Consider the following 12,973-nt stretch of genomic DNA (forward strand, 5'->3'; position numbering starts at 1 on the left):
CATACAACACCGAGGATTCCCCAGTGGTCACCCACCTGAGTACTAGTTCGGCCCTCACTGGTTTGACTAGGGGAGAGCGGACGGGATCCCGTATATTCCAGTGGGTATGGTCGTATGTGCCAGTATCGTCGCGACAGCTCGCCTAACAGATCTGCTAGTAAGATCTCACTGGATGGTCGCACCCATGTTCTCTCCTTTCCATCAGATACAACGTAACGCCATTGTTGTACCCCTTGTGCCTAATTTAGACACAACCAAGAGAAGGCGCCGCAGAGGGTGGCGGCGACAGTGCCGCTAATGCGCAGTTTAGCGTTTCTCAAAGCAATTTAACCCCTTTTGGTGCTCAAATTACCCTCCACACCTTTCCTCACGCCAACGTCTTTCTCCTACAAGCTCGCAATATTCTCTAGTAAAGCCTCCAGAGAGTGCCGCGCCCCTACTCTGCCCTCGGGCTTCTCAGCTGGTCAGACATCATCTTAAGTACCTCCTTCCTTTCCCCCGTATACCCCGTCAACCGCATCCACTCGACCACGCTCTTGGCCCTGTCCGGCACGATGCGGTCCAGGAACTCGTAGTCCCGCCTGATTAGGCCCACGTTGCCGCCGCTGGCCCGGTACAGGTTCCACCAGTTCGTGAAATTCTCCCCGTACGTCTGCCGCAGCGCGCCCCCGTCCGCCGTGCTGCCGAACCCGACCTTGGTGTCCCGCCCCCGCGGCAGGTAGCTCCACACCTCGCGGTGCCAGTCCTCGACGGGCAGGTCGACGTATCGGGCCGGCCTGCCGGTGGCGGCCGTGAAGGCGGCTGCGACGTCGCGACCGCCCACGTGCTCCGTCGCGATGCCGAAGTCGAGGCGGTTCGACTCTTCCGGGTGCGCGAGCGCCCAGTGCACGTACTTGCCAAAGTCGTCCAGGTTGATGAAGGGCACGGCGCCGTCGCCGAGTGGGAAGTGGAAGACCATGACGCCGTCTTTGCCGGCGACGGGGCGGTTGATGGAACTGAGCTGGTCAAGGTACGGGCCGGAGCGGATAATGGTCCAGCGCATCTTGGAATCCTGTTGCGCGTGGATCCAGTCTTGCTCCCTCGAAGTGTTAGTAGCAGTGCGTACGTGTCAGAGAGAGAGAGAGAGGCCAGACACCAACCTTGCACCCTCGCCTTGCCAGCATAGTGCCCGACGTCGAAGCGGGCGTCATAGTTGGACTCCCTGCCGACGTTGTCGAGCCCGCTGTAGATAAAGTGCTTGACGCCGGCCCGGGATGCGAGCTCGAAGAGGCGGATCCCCCAAAACACCTCGGCTTTCTCGCCCAAGGCAAACCCGTCCGTGTTGACCAGCACAAAGTCGGACCGTGCCGCCGCCGACGCGAACGCGTCTTCGTCGTACCCGCTGGCCACGTTACCGACGACCAGCTCCACGTTCGGGACCGCCGCCAGCCCGGCCGCCTGGGGCGAGGACGCGCTGCGCGTCAGGGCGAGGACGCTGTACTGGTTCGTCCCGGCGAGGTGCTGGACAATGCTGGCGCCCTGGGCTCCAGTGGCGCCGACGACGAGGATTGTCTTCATACTGGTGAGATTTGATGTTTTTGGATACCTTAGAAGGGTGGTGAGTGCATGGGGAAGAAGCAGAGAAACCGAACGAACAATGGCAAAGACGCCGGCTGGCAGGTGTTATATACACGACTGTTACAACGACAAGTACGCTTCATATCCGAGTACAATGGCGTGATGCCAACTGCCCGATAGCTCCTCTGTACAGCATCCTGTGAAAGAGCCTCAGAAGGTTCCGCTCCGTTTTACGATGTTCGAGCTGCCGTGCGATTATAAATGGCGTGCACATTTGTCATTCCTCCCCGCAGAGCTGTTCACTAATCACCATCTGCCGAGCCGCAGATCCAAACTCAACACCGGCAGCAAGGTTCAGTATAGTAATCAGTCCGAAGAAATTGTCTCGGGAGGCAGCCTCTATCCGGGGTTCGGCCCGTACGCCGCGCTGGACGCCGGCGCGTCGGAGCATCGACGGCCGTATGCGCAACCGTAACAGCCAACAATCCGCCAGAGCGCCGCAGGGACACCCTGCCCACTCCTGGTGTCCGGATCAGCATCCGGCTGACGTCGCCGACAAGGCAGCCGCTGCGGAAGGGGGCTTTGACAGCGGCTTGAGGCGTGCTGCGTATCCCGATCGGCAAGGTATGCGGTTCCTCCTCATACCATTGGCGGCAGCACCCGCCACCGCGCCTGCACGTCAGGAATGCCCACGCCAATAAGCGCAGGCTACCACAGCGGTCCTGACCGCCACAGGGCTGGGGTTACGAGATGGCGGGGGCTTCTTCAGGGCCATGCTCCTGGTGATCGTGCACTATGCTCACGTCTCAGAGGATTTTATACCAGCGTTTGCGTCCTCAACAATTCAGGAAGACGTCAGACATGCGCGCGTGGACCTGCAGGGCTTTTTACAAATTGATCCGTTTCCTCCTTATGTCGACCCGCCCCAATGTTGCTCAATTATGTCCAACTTCCGCTGATGTCGCCCATCTTCGCGACCTTAAAACGCTGCCCGCCCATATCGGTGTTCGTCGCCAACATCACTTCCTTCCTTGTCAACTGGCAACCCTTTGCCCTGCTTTGTATATCTCACCGAAAAATGGCCCCGTCGGAGTGCTGCGGCGGACTAGAGGCAAACCCCTCCTGCAGCATATTACCACAGCCCTACAGCGACATATCTGGCAAGGGGGTGGGCGCACCCTCACTTCTTTCGTTTTCTTCAAGCTTTCCTCTTTCTGCGGTAGCTAACCTGGATGCAAATTCACTTCCAGGTGCTTATCGCGTTTCTTGGAACGGCCTAACTGGCCGTGGCTCTCTTGATCGCCAGCCATCTCGTCGCATTCGACCTGACTACGGATCCCTTCGCCGCCAATGCCAGCAGTGAGGCGGCGCCCAACCTTGCCACGACCAGCCTGGGCTGCAAGGAGAGGAAGATGCTGCAGAATGTTTGCGACCGAACCTGGTCGACTCCTTGTTTCTCGGCTGGGTCAGACGCAACAAGGCTCCATGGCATGCTGCCGGGGAGGGCTTTGTCAAGGTGAGGTTTCATCTACCTCTGCGCATCGCCATCCTACATACTGCGGCTACCTGATGAGTGGTTGTGCAACTCGTATTATAGTGCATCGTAGACATTAGTAATCTGCAACTTCTCACCGGCCTCGCCATCCTCATCACTGGCTTTATTTCCCTGCCCTGTGGATCGGAAAACGACCCTCCGCCCATATCGGCCTACATTGGCAAATGGTGGTGAACCCTGCGTGATTTTCCACCGTAACCTACCTGACAGCACTTTCTGCCTCCCAGTCTCGCCTAGATTCCAATCGCCCTTCGCAGGTCTACCTTGGCTTTCAATTTCTTATCGGCTTTGTCGAAACATACCTCCTCCTTCTTGTACGGCTTGTCTTCCCTGGGGTAGCAAAATCCTTACATCAGAGAGTTAAGACGCATCCTTTCGCTTTCTCGTAGCATTTCCGTTTTAATTAAACTTGAGACTGTGATTTACTTCGTTTTAATCTCCAGTTACGTTCCTTCCTTGTATCGGTATGGGTACCTTGCAGCATCATCAGCCTCAATCATTTTGGCTGGTTACTACTTAGCCTACTCCACGCTTTGTTTTTTTATTAACAAATATGCTAAAACGGTGGCTTCAAACCCTGTCGTCCCTCCAAGCGTCTCTGCTAGATACGTTTGGATGAGTTTTATTCTCGGTCACGAAATCCTCATCATGTCCTTTTTACTGCACCGAGGTTTGTAGCAATATCATTTCTAGATCGCTTTTCTTTTTTATTCATGCTGTTCATTCCAAGCCGGCTGGTTTCTCCACCCAACGGCCTACTCGCCCTCGGAACCTTGTTAGCCCGGATCTTCCTTCCCATAATTGGCCCGGACAAGCTTGAGTAGTCTGCTATCCGGAATCGAAGTTCGCCCCGGTGCAGACGGGTAAAACCCGACTTTGCCATTAGCTGACACAAAACGCGTACCCTCATGTATTTGCCATATTCGGTCTCCCTCAGCGCGTAGGATGACAAAGCTCTGGATGTGGCATCGGACGCGCCTGGTGATACGCGGGCGAGTAAAATAGAGAATAGTTAGGATTGGCGGCGATCCGAGATCTTGGCGGTCTTTCTCGCATTGCTAAAGACTGCAGGTACATACCCTGTGCACGGGTCTGGCGTCAAGAATTTTGTGACCTGAAGTGAGTCCTTGGATCTTTCCGAGCTTTGAGTGATGTGTGGTGTTGCCTTACTTAGCGTGGGAAGGATTTGTGTGCTGCGGATTCATGGCGGCGTGCGGCGCCGGTGCTAGTGCTAGGTCGTACTGCATGGACCAGGCGTGCAGCTCGGCGCGGTCGTCGCAGCATCTTTAGCTTCTGCCTGGACGAGCACAGCACTCGAGTGCCACGACTAACATCATGGTGATGGCGGCACATCTCAGGGCTTACTGTCAGGTACTCAGCGATGGTGGTATAAGTGGAGGGCGAACCGACCGCGAAATCGACTTTCTGATATCCATCTCCATCGTCCACAAACAACGCCATCCTCTCCACCATCAAAACACTCTTGATACCACATCCAACCCTCCAAACAATAACACTCCCGCAACCACTGAAACCCAACACGCAGACACAGCCGACACAACGAAGTACGGGACTTTCGCGGCTTTCCTCATCTCTGTCGCTCTGCCTACCCTGGCGTACCCGGCCGGGTCCTCCATCGCAGGGCTCGATGCGGGCGCGGCCATCGAGCAGCGGGCGAAGGCACCACCATCGAACAGTGGGACCCCAAACAGCCCGCGCACCCCTATCCCCACATCCTGAGGCCGGGCTTCAGGGGACCGTGGCCGGTGGGCATGCCCAATATCAGGCCTTTCCCCAAGGTGGCGGGCCGGTCCGACGGCGACGCGGCCATCGAGCAGCGGAACCCCAGGAAGAATAATGGCGGAAACCGGCCCCCCGGCGGGCCGGGCAGGCTGGATAAGATCACCATCGTTCTCGACACGACCCTGCCTTGGGCGCAGCTCGTCAACCAGCAGCAGCAGCCGCCGCCGGCTAAGCGCTCCGTCGACGCCGAGGTCGAGAGGCGCGAGCCGAATCGGGGCAGACCCGGCAAGCCCAACAACAACCAGCAGCCCGGCGGGCCTGGCAAGGTCGACACGATCACCAACGTCATCAACACAGCCTCCCTGGGTTGACATGTTCACCAACCAACAGCAGCCGCAGAAGCGCTCCGATGCCCCCTCTGACGCCGAGATCGCCGACATGCTCGAGGCTGCCGCGGCCGGGTACCTCGACGAGAGGCAGGCGCAGGTCGTGCGGCGCGCCGTCGTGGCCGCCATCTTGGCCTGAGCTGGTTGTATCTTCTTTTTTTTCCCTTCTGCCGCCTTCTTCTCTTCTCCCTCCTCTTCTCCCCCTCCGCTTCCCTCGTGATCTTATGGGTGCCCGGCTAGCTGTTTTCGGAATCCTTTCCAGGTTGTACAGCGTTACGGGTTTGCTTTCTGTTTTGGATGGGCTGGTAGCATGGCGTTCTTTTTAGCGTTTTCTGGGATTTATTTTAGCATAGCGTTTGGTGAAACAGGTTTGGTTGCATTCTCTTTGGATGGCGTACGTGCCTGGGAGCTGCTCCGAGAAACAGCAGAAATTTGATTTGTTATTTCAACTAAAGCCAGCCATACCCGTGCCCTGTCTCAGTTTGCTGTCACTTTGCTGTGACCAGATATTTAAAACTGCTTGGTGCTTTTCTGTGTGGATACTTTCACAGGTGGCAGCGCGGCGTTTTCTACGCGCCGACTGTGGCAGCACCCGACTCCTTCGCACCTGCCTTCCCTGGGGCCCAAGGCTTATAGCCCGTGGCCCAGGTCATGGTAGACATCGAACCGGAGACGCCAAGTTGGTGTAGCGGTTATGAGGATGGGTCGAGTCAACACCGGGACCCTACCTGTACTCCGCTGCAATAGCCGCTTGGGTTGATGGTTCGATCCCCGGTATGGGATCGAAGAAAACATCACAAGTGGGAGTTTCGTAGCTGTCGCCCCGAAGCGGCAGCAAGCTTTTTATTTTTTTGCTTTTTAGTTTGCCGGTTTGTTATGCTTTGAAAAGTACGCTTCGTGTTGTATGCAAAACGGCGTGTTTAAACCGGGGAATGTAGTTCGAAACGTGCCGACCGCACATATACCAACCGGAAATATAAATATAAAAAGAAGCAGGTAAATAAATAAATTCTTTAGCAGGCGATAAACATGCCAACACAATTCCTTATATACATATCTAGCTAGATTCACTCTGGGGCGCTTCTTACAGTTTGCCCGCCCACAGGCCGCCGTTCACCTTCTTCTTTTGCGCTTCCCGCTCCCGCTCCTGGTCCCTAAGCTCCTGCATGCTCCGCAGCAGCGCGTAGACGCTCTGCAGCCGCGGCATCTCGATACCCTTGGCGCGGGCGATGCGCACGGGGTTCCCGACGATGACCTCGAGCTCGAGCGGCCGGCCGGCCTCCCAGTCGAGCAGCATGCTGGGCTTGGAGCCCTTGTTGCGCTCGTTGCTGGTCAGGATCTTGTCGGGCGTCGCGAGCTCGGGCGGGAAGGGGCGGCCGAGCACGGCCGGGGCGGCGGCGAAGATCTCGTCCATGACGCCGCGCAGGTGGCGGCGCAGCTCCGGGTCGAGGGCGCTGTCGGCGTTGCCGCGCCCGCCGCTCAGCACGGCCGAGGGGTTGAAGGCGGCGTTGATGACGAGCTTGTGCCACCGCACCACCTGCAGGCCCGTCTCGTCGCCCGCGAAGGACTCGACGTCCCGGATCCGGCCCAGCCGCGTCCACCAGTCGGCCAGCTCGCGCACGCAGGCCGACCCGCGCGACTCGAGCGACGCGGCGTCGAGCTTGGCCGCCGCCGCGGGCTCCCCGCCGCCCGAGGAGGAGGAGGACGACGACGAGGCGGCCGAGTTGACGTAGGGGCCCAGGTAGAGCCTCGTCCACCGGTGCTGGCGCACCGTGCCCGGGTCCACCAGGGCTGCGCTGACGACGGTCACGGCGCTGATGATGGGGTTGGACGGGAAGCGGACGCGATACGGATCTTCGACGCCGACACCATTCTGGATCAGCACAATGCAGGTCTTACCCTCGGTCACGAGCGGCGCGATGGTGGCGGCGTCGTCCACGCGATCCGGCAGCGCCTTGGTCGTCACGATGACATAGTCCCAGCCCTCGGCAGGCGGCGGTGACGCCGTAGATGCTGCGGGGGACGGCGACTTGGTCGAGGCCGCCGTGACGGAGGGATAGACGGCGGCAGGCACAAAGGTGTAGTCGCCAAACGAGTGCGTGAGCATCTTCACGCCCGAGCGGGCCAGCACGGCATAATTGGACCGTGCGGTAAGTGAGACATTGACGTTGTGGTCCGGCTTCGGGAGGTGCGGCGGTGATTGTGAGCTACGATTGACAGAGTCTGGGATCTAACGGGAGCAGGAACACACATACGTGATGCAGCCTCGAGGCGTAGAAGCAGCCCACGGCGCCAGCGCCCACAAAGACGATATTTACCGGCCTAGGGAGCCAGTCAGCCAATGGCGACCCCAACAGTGGTCCAGCCTCGGCAACATGACATGACCTACCTGGACGGGTCCGACATTGCAGTTTCAAGCGGCTGACAGCAGCAGGATTACGGACGTAGGCGCTCGCCGAAGCACCCGTGGCGGCCGGAGCGTTCCAGGCTCTCTGGTCGGATGTCTCCAGCGCGAGATGAGGTCTGCCGCGGAGAAGGGCTCGGCCTAGTCTGTCCTGCAGGCGACCCTCCACTACGGCGTGTCCGGACGCGTCGATGGGGGCTTGCGTGCAGGTGGGATAGGATGACGTGTCAACGGCCTGCGTTGCTTCAACTTTGCTGTCTCCTCGGATGGCTTGCGCCGTTTTGGCGATGATTGGACTTTTGACTTTGGCAATGGGCAACGTCAAAGGGCGTGGTCGAGATTGACGGAGCTTCCTGACCAAACAGCATGACATGACATCCATGGATTGACAACACCTCGGCTGTTCGCGACAGCACGAACCGCGCTCTCGGTTGGGACCCACCCGACCCAAACAGTGGAGCACTGCACTGTGGAGTCAGGCGGCTATCAACCAACGTCGATCTCAACTGGTGTATTTCCCGCGAGGCACCTCCCTTTGCAGCAGCCATGATGCCGGCACTACTGGCTATAATTTGCTCGAGCATGGACAGGGTATCTTGCTCAGCCGTGGCTCGTCCGAACAGGAATACCAGTGGTTGTAGCATCTGTCACCCTTTTAGGTAAACCGAACAAGTGGTGAATCTCGGCCCCAATCTTGGCGATCGCTCGCCTGTGCGATGGGACGGACTCGTTAGCTGGGACTTACTAGAGACCGCCGTGTCCTCTTGCAAAGGAGGGTATAAGTCGAGCCGAATATACACCTCGACTGAAAAGTGGTGATTGGGACGGGTGTGGAGGAGCATTGACAATGCCATGGATTTCCGACACCTCCATCCCATTGCCTATCTTCCGCTAGAAGCGCGATGAGGAACCTTCAAGCGGGGGCAGCAGGCTAGATTACGACCGGTGATGATAGAGAAGTAGACTGGAGACACCCACTTATCCCCCACATCCATGATAATCCGCTCCTTCTCCTCCCGCCTTCTACTTCTAACCGGCTTCCTCCTAACGCCACTAAAAAAAACAAGAGGGTGGGAGACTCGTTTCGTCTCGGCAGCCTCTCCGCTATCCTAGGGCTCTGAAGCTGACACCCCACGGAAGCCCATTATCCATTCACAGGCTGGGAGTGCGTCGAGGTTCAGCTCGTGGCGGTAGGTGGTGGCCTTTACGGATCACATGGACCACTTGGCCGCAGGCCTCGTCGTCGCCATCATCAATGGCTTTGGCCTAGACGGTTCGGAAACTGGTCGTCCACCTGCGCCCGCTTGTGTGTATAGGCTGTCTGGCGTCCATCCACCCACCCTCACATTGTCAGATCACAATCTCCGTTTCGTTTCCGGGCCGCCACCTGCCATGCGGGGGCCTAGCGTCCCCAGGAATGAGGTTGGAGGACGGTCATAGGTCCGGCGCCTCTTCCAAAGGTGATACCCATTCCCCAGCTCAGAAGTGAGCATAGCGCGCATCTCCGGGCATGGCGACAGTCGGGCTCGGTGGCGGAGAGGGGCACTGTCAGGTGGGTAGAGCAGAGAGCTAAGCAAGAGGAGAAAGAAAAAAAAAGCAAGTTCGCAGTCTTGGTTCTATTTTAGGTACGCAACACGCTGGGAGATGCGCGCTGGCGCTCTTTCTCCGTGGTTTGCCATGACCAGGGCAATCACATCGGTGATCAAAGGAGGGCAAGCCGAGGCCTGTAGTGGTAGTGGCCATCCAGGGATGGGTGGGTGGACACAAAAACAGCGAGCTAAAGAACACATCTTGGTGACACAGAGCCAAAGCTCGAGCGCACACACCTACACCCACACCCGTATCAGCCTTCCTCGCAGATGAGAACGGGGGCACTTCTGCTTTCTTGGTTCTCCGTAAACTCGAGCACATCAGCAGCCCCTGCCGCGCGTCCACTTGAACATATTGGGCCTCACAAGCAAGTCACCCCCAAAGGCCACCGCTCGAGTCTGCAGCGGCCATCACGCCTACGCGCGGGTCGTCGGATGCGGGTCGTGGGCGGATATGGGAAAGGGATGAAATGAAGGGCGGCGAAGCTCCCCACCCCCACGACTGTATGTCGTGCCACCGATGATCGTGAGCCAGAGGGAAATGATGCTTGCATTGGTGAACCTGAGCGTTCAACAGGGCGACAGAAGAGAGAGAGAGAGACTGAAAAAAGCAAAGAGAGGTGGGCAAATATGATCTTGTCACACACGGGCGCCTTGCCGCCCCCAAGCGACACAGAAATCAAAACCCCGTCCTTGCGTCCTCCCCGTCACGTATACCCCCTAAAATCGAATCGAAGCGCGCCAGCGAGGATCCCCCACAACAGGAACGCTCCCCGCCCCGCAGGGATGCGCGGTCTGTGGACGGTGAGGTGCAACCCTTTTTTCGCTGATAGTGTGATGGTATACCGTCCAGATTCCCATGACGATATGCTCAGCGTGGGGGGACACCTGCAAGGGTGGTGGTGGTGGCTGGGATGCGCGCGGGATGGGAAGTGCGGCGGTCGGCAGGCAGACAGGCAGCTGCTAGCCCATAGGCATGGCATGCACACACGCTGCTGTGCATCACCACACCAAAATGCGAAAATGCTTGCTAGCGGGCTGGGCAGGGGCAGAATTCGACCCCTGCGCGGAAATAAAGAGGTAATAGAATCGGAGCCTTGCCCATATCGGCTGGTGGCGTGGGATGATCCCCCGCCACGACCCTGAGCCAGACGCAATAGCACACCCTGGAGGAGACGGGCTGATGACGAGAAGTTATCAGTAATGACCCGTTGCCTCGACTTTACCGTATCCTTCTTGGGCATAGAAGCTGATGTGCCGTCAAGACGTGGTTTTTGTGCAACGAGAACAATACCAACCAAATGTCTTGTCCAAATTTGGGCAACCTAGCCCGCAGAGTGCGGTATGATAGCCATCCAGCCGTCAGCCACTCTAGCTGCCTTCCCCTTTTGGCGGCCGCATGGAAGGAAAATTCTGCAAAACCCAAAGACACAACGTAGCGCTGACCTAGCAGCATCCTCGCCGACGAGCGGGTACCCCTTTTGGTTTGACGCAGCGGCGGCAAGTCCTGTTAGTCCCTTTCGAAAGGCAGGCCCGACTGCGGCTGAAGAGCCCCAGGCCGGCTAAACGAGATGGACCGGGAGATCGGGTCTTCTAGAATGCTTGGCGAAAGCCATAGACCTTGGCAAGGGTAAGACAACATGAAGTGAGCTGATGTCCCGCCTTTTTCCGTCCTTGTTTTTTTTTTCAGAAGGTTTGGTGAATCAGGGACCTCCAAAGCGTCTGCCATCAGCAACAGTGAGGAAGCAGCCACCAGCCACGTATGTGACGCATCACAAGTGCCATCAGTGCCCACGATGGGGAATGAATGGCTGAGCCAATGCCGTCCTTGACGGCTACGAGATGGGAATGTGTGGGTGTCAATATATTAGTAAAGGTTGCGTTGGGCAAAACTTTGCCACTCGGCGGAACGAGAAAGCAGGCACCTGGCACGGCATTATTAGTCTTTGGGCAGGTATATGATGTGTATAAAAGTAAGCAATCAAATTCAGCGACAGCGAGATTCACAGCGTTTGGGCCGCATGGGCAGCCCGGTGCCCAATCCAAAAGGACAATGCTACTGCCGCTGCAACCAGATAGTACGCTGCCCTGCGGTTCGTCGGCCTGTTGCCGCCTGGGCAAGGGACTGACTGCTGTTCCCTCCAAGACATGGCAAGAATATAAGCTATGACAAAGTGTGAAGGATGACGTGCGGATCTGTATGATAGAGAACTTGACGAGGGACCTGTAGCTCGGTAAGTAACGACTCCTGTCGGTCGGCCACCTGCCGCCGTGCTTAGGTCGAGGTAACGCGCGTGGGCTTGGCTGTGCAGCTTCGATGTGTCAACAAGGAGTAACAGGAACCTCGTGCACGGCTTGGCACGAGTGGAGGTAAAATCGTAACGCGGCCGCACAATCCAGCCGGGTTTGGCCGCCTTGGTATCCGAGTACGGCCGGTGTCGACAGAACCCAGACTTTGAGAGGGGTGTAGGCCGCCATCTCGAATTGGCCGAGCCGGATGCTGCTACCGGGTCTTTCCGGGACCTTGGGGGTTGTTCTGGGGAGATCAATGTTGAAGGACGATGTGCAGGTTTTAGCTGAGCTAGCATAGACCAAGCCAGGGACATCGGGCATTGGTTCCCGGGTCGGTATTGCTTCTGCATTTGCAGCTGCAGGGCTTACTTGGGTAGGGATTGATTTCAGGCTCAATCGGCGCACACAGGGTGAGGCATACCACCGTCCTTTGTGGCGGGATGTGCATCAGCCTACCCGCCAGTGCCGCACTACAGCCTGTCGTGCCCCAGAGAACAGATCGTATACCCTATGGGTCTTGCTGGATCGGCAAGGGTCTGCCACGGCCTGGGGAGGGGTGTGAATACTTTGTGCGCCGTGGCAGGCGATGCAGGCGGAATGGATGGTGTGCTGGTTTTGGAGGGGTCGCTGTCCGCAATTGGAGCGCCTGGAGAAGGAGCGACAGGCCGCCAACGCACAGCACCAACCTCTGGGGAAGGGCTTGCAGAAAGTCGATACCACCTCCTCCACGCCCAATAATCTGGCACGAGCAGGTTATAGTAGCTAGTACCTTGGGCAGCTGCAGCCATCGATGGCAGCCGGCGCGGGGGGGCGCAGGTCGCAGTAGGCAAGGCCTGCCGAGCCCGGCTTCACATCTTCGGCTGCCCGCGGCTGTGATGGCGGCTAAGGTCCGACGCTGCAACGGGCGGAGGTGCGCTGCCTAGCAGGGCCAAGCCGCATCACGAACCCGTCCACTAAGGCGGGTGATCGCCACTGGCAATATTGACGAATTTTGGGGCATCTGGGAATTCGGGATAGGTGCACTTCAAGGGGCACAGGGAGTAAATAGGTACTTGGCGCGTCGGCAGGCAATGGCGGGATATTGAAACAATGGATCACACAGTCATCAGCCAAACATGCCCCGCCTCGTCGTCGGTGGGGGTGAGAAAGGAAGAAAGGAAGAGACATGGACAGGCGGCAGCCGCCGGGATCTGTCGGCGATCAGTTTTCGGTTTCCTCTCACGCAGCCCAATGGTGGGAGGCGGACGGGCGACAGCGACGAGGAGGCTGGGCGTTTTGTTCCGCCCGAGCTGGCGCGGGGCAACGGATCGGATTGGGGGATGGGTTCTCGGGCCCCGTCTCGCCTGGTCACACCCGGAGGAGCTGCTAGTGTCGCACCACTCCAGTAGGTTCGAGCAGCTGGGGGCTGTCGGGTGATAGGAGGGGGGGGGGGGGGGGGGGGGACAGT

The 12,973-nt window shown here is 58.2% G+C and overlaps 6 protein-coding genes and 1 non-coding gene across 7 annotated transcripts; 3 read left to right on the top strand and 4 right to left on the bottom strand.

Moving 5' to 3' along the window:
• GGTG_20278 lies at positions 1–114 on the bottom strand (the record flags this gene model as incomplete). Its single annotated transcript, XR_653010.1, has 1 exon — positions 1–114. It is a non-coding gene; the product is annotated as a 5S ribosomal RNA (ribosomal RNA).
• A 322-nt stretch (positions 115–436) lies between these two features.
• Positions 437–1,557, bottom strand: GGTG_07697 (hypothetical protein; the record flags this gene model as incomplete). The annotated part of the gene is made up of 2 exons (XM_009225522.1): positions 437–1,071; positions 1,140–1,557. 2 exons carry the CDS (start codon positions 1,555–1,557, stop codon positions 437–439), a joined length of 1,053 nt encoding a protein of 350 aa, XP_009223786.1.
• A 235-nt stretch (positions 1,558–1,792) lies between these two features.
• GGTG_07698 (hypothetical protein) lies at positions 1,793–3,286 on the top strand (the record flags this gene model as incomplete). Its single annotated transcript, XM_009225523.1, has 6 exons — positions 1,793–1,806; positions 1,885–1,974; positions 2,051–2,235; positions 2,293–2,389; positions 2,864–2,981; positions 3,155–3,286. The coding sequence occupies 6 exons, from the start codon at positions 1,793–1,795 to the stop codon at positions 3,284–3,286; spliced, it is 636 nt and encodes a 211-aa protein (XP_009223787.1).
• A 1,598-nt stretch (positions 3,287–4,884) lies between these two features.
• GGTG_07699 (hypothetical protein) lies at positions 4,885–5,380 on the top strand (the record flags this gene model as incomplete). The annotated part of the gene is made up of 2 exons (XM_009225524.1): positions 4,885–5,199; positions 5,249–5,380. The coding sequence occupies 2 exons, from the start codon at positions 4,885–4,887 to the stop codon at positions 5,378–5,380; spliced, it is 447 nt and encodes a 148-aa protein (XP_009223788.1).
• An 854-nt stretch (positions 5,381–6,234) lies between these two features.
• On the bottom strand, positions 6,235–8,035 carry GGTG_07700 (2-dehydropantoate 2-reductase). Its single transcript, XM_009225525.1, has 3 exons — positions 7,631–8,035; positions 7,497–7,563; positions 6,235–7,420 (listed from the first exon to the last, which is right to left on the bottom strand). Exons 1-3 carry the CDS (start codon positions 7,645–7,647, stop codon positions 6,326–6,328), a joined length of 1,179 nt encoding a protein of 392 aa, XP_009223789.1. The 5' UTR covers positions 7,648–8,035; the 3' UTR covers positions 6,235–6,325.
• Positions 8,036–11,509: 3,474 nt separating this feature from the next.
• Positions 11,510–11,847, bottom strand: GGTG_07701 (hypothetical protein; the record flags this gene model as incomplete). Its single annotated transcript, XM_009225526.1, has 2 exons — positions 11,510–11,538; positions 11,628–11,847. The coding sequence occupies 2 exons, from the start codon at positions 11,845–11,847 to the stop codon at positions 11,510–11,512; spliced, it is 249 nt and encodes an 82-aa protein (XP_009223790.1).
• Positions 11,848–12,161: 314 nt separating this feature from the next.
• GGTG_07702 (hypothetical protein) lies at positions 12,162–12,914 on the top strand (the record flags this gene model as incomplete). The annotated part of the gene is made up of 1 exon (XM_009225527.1): positions 12,162–12,914. The coding sequence occupies exon 1, from the start codon at positions 12,642–12,644 to the stop codon at positions 12,912–12,914; it is 273 nt and encodes a 90-aa protein (XP_009223791.1). The 5' UTR covers positions 12,162–12,641.
• Positions 12,915–12,973: the final 59 nt, after the last annotated feature.

Source organism: Gaeumannomyces tritici, assembly GCF_000145635.1.
Source record: "Gaeumannomyces tritici R3-111a-1 unplaced genomic scaffold supercont2.4, whole genome shotgun sequence".
NCBI classification, from domain to species: Eukaryota; Fungi; Ascomycota; class Sordariomycetes; order Magnaporthales; family Magnaporthaceae; genus Gaeumannomyces; species Gaeumannomyces tritici.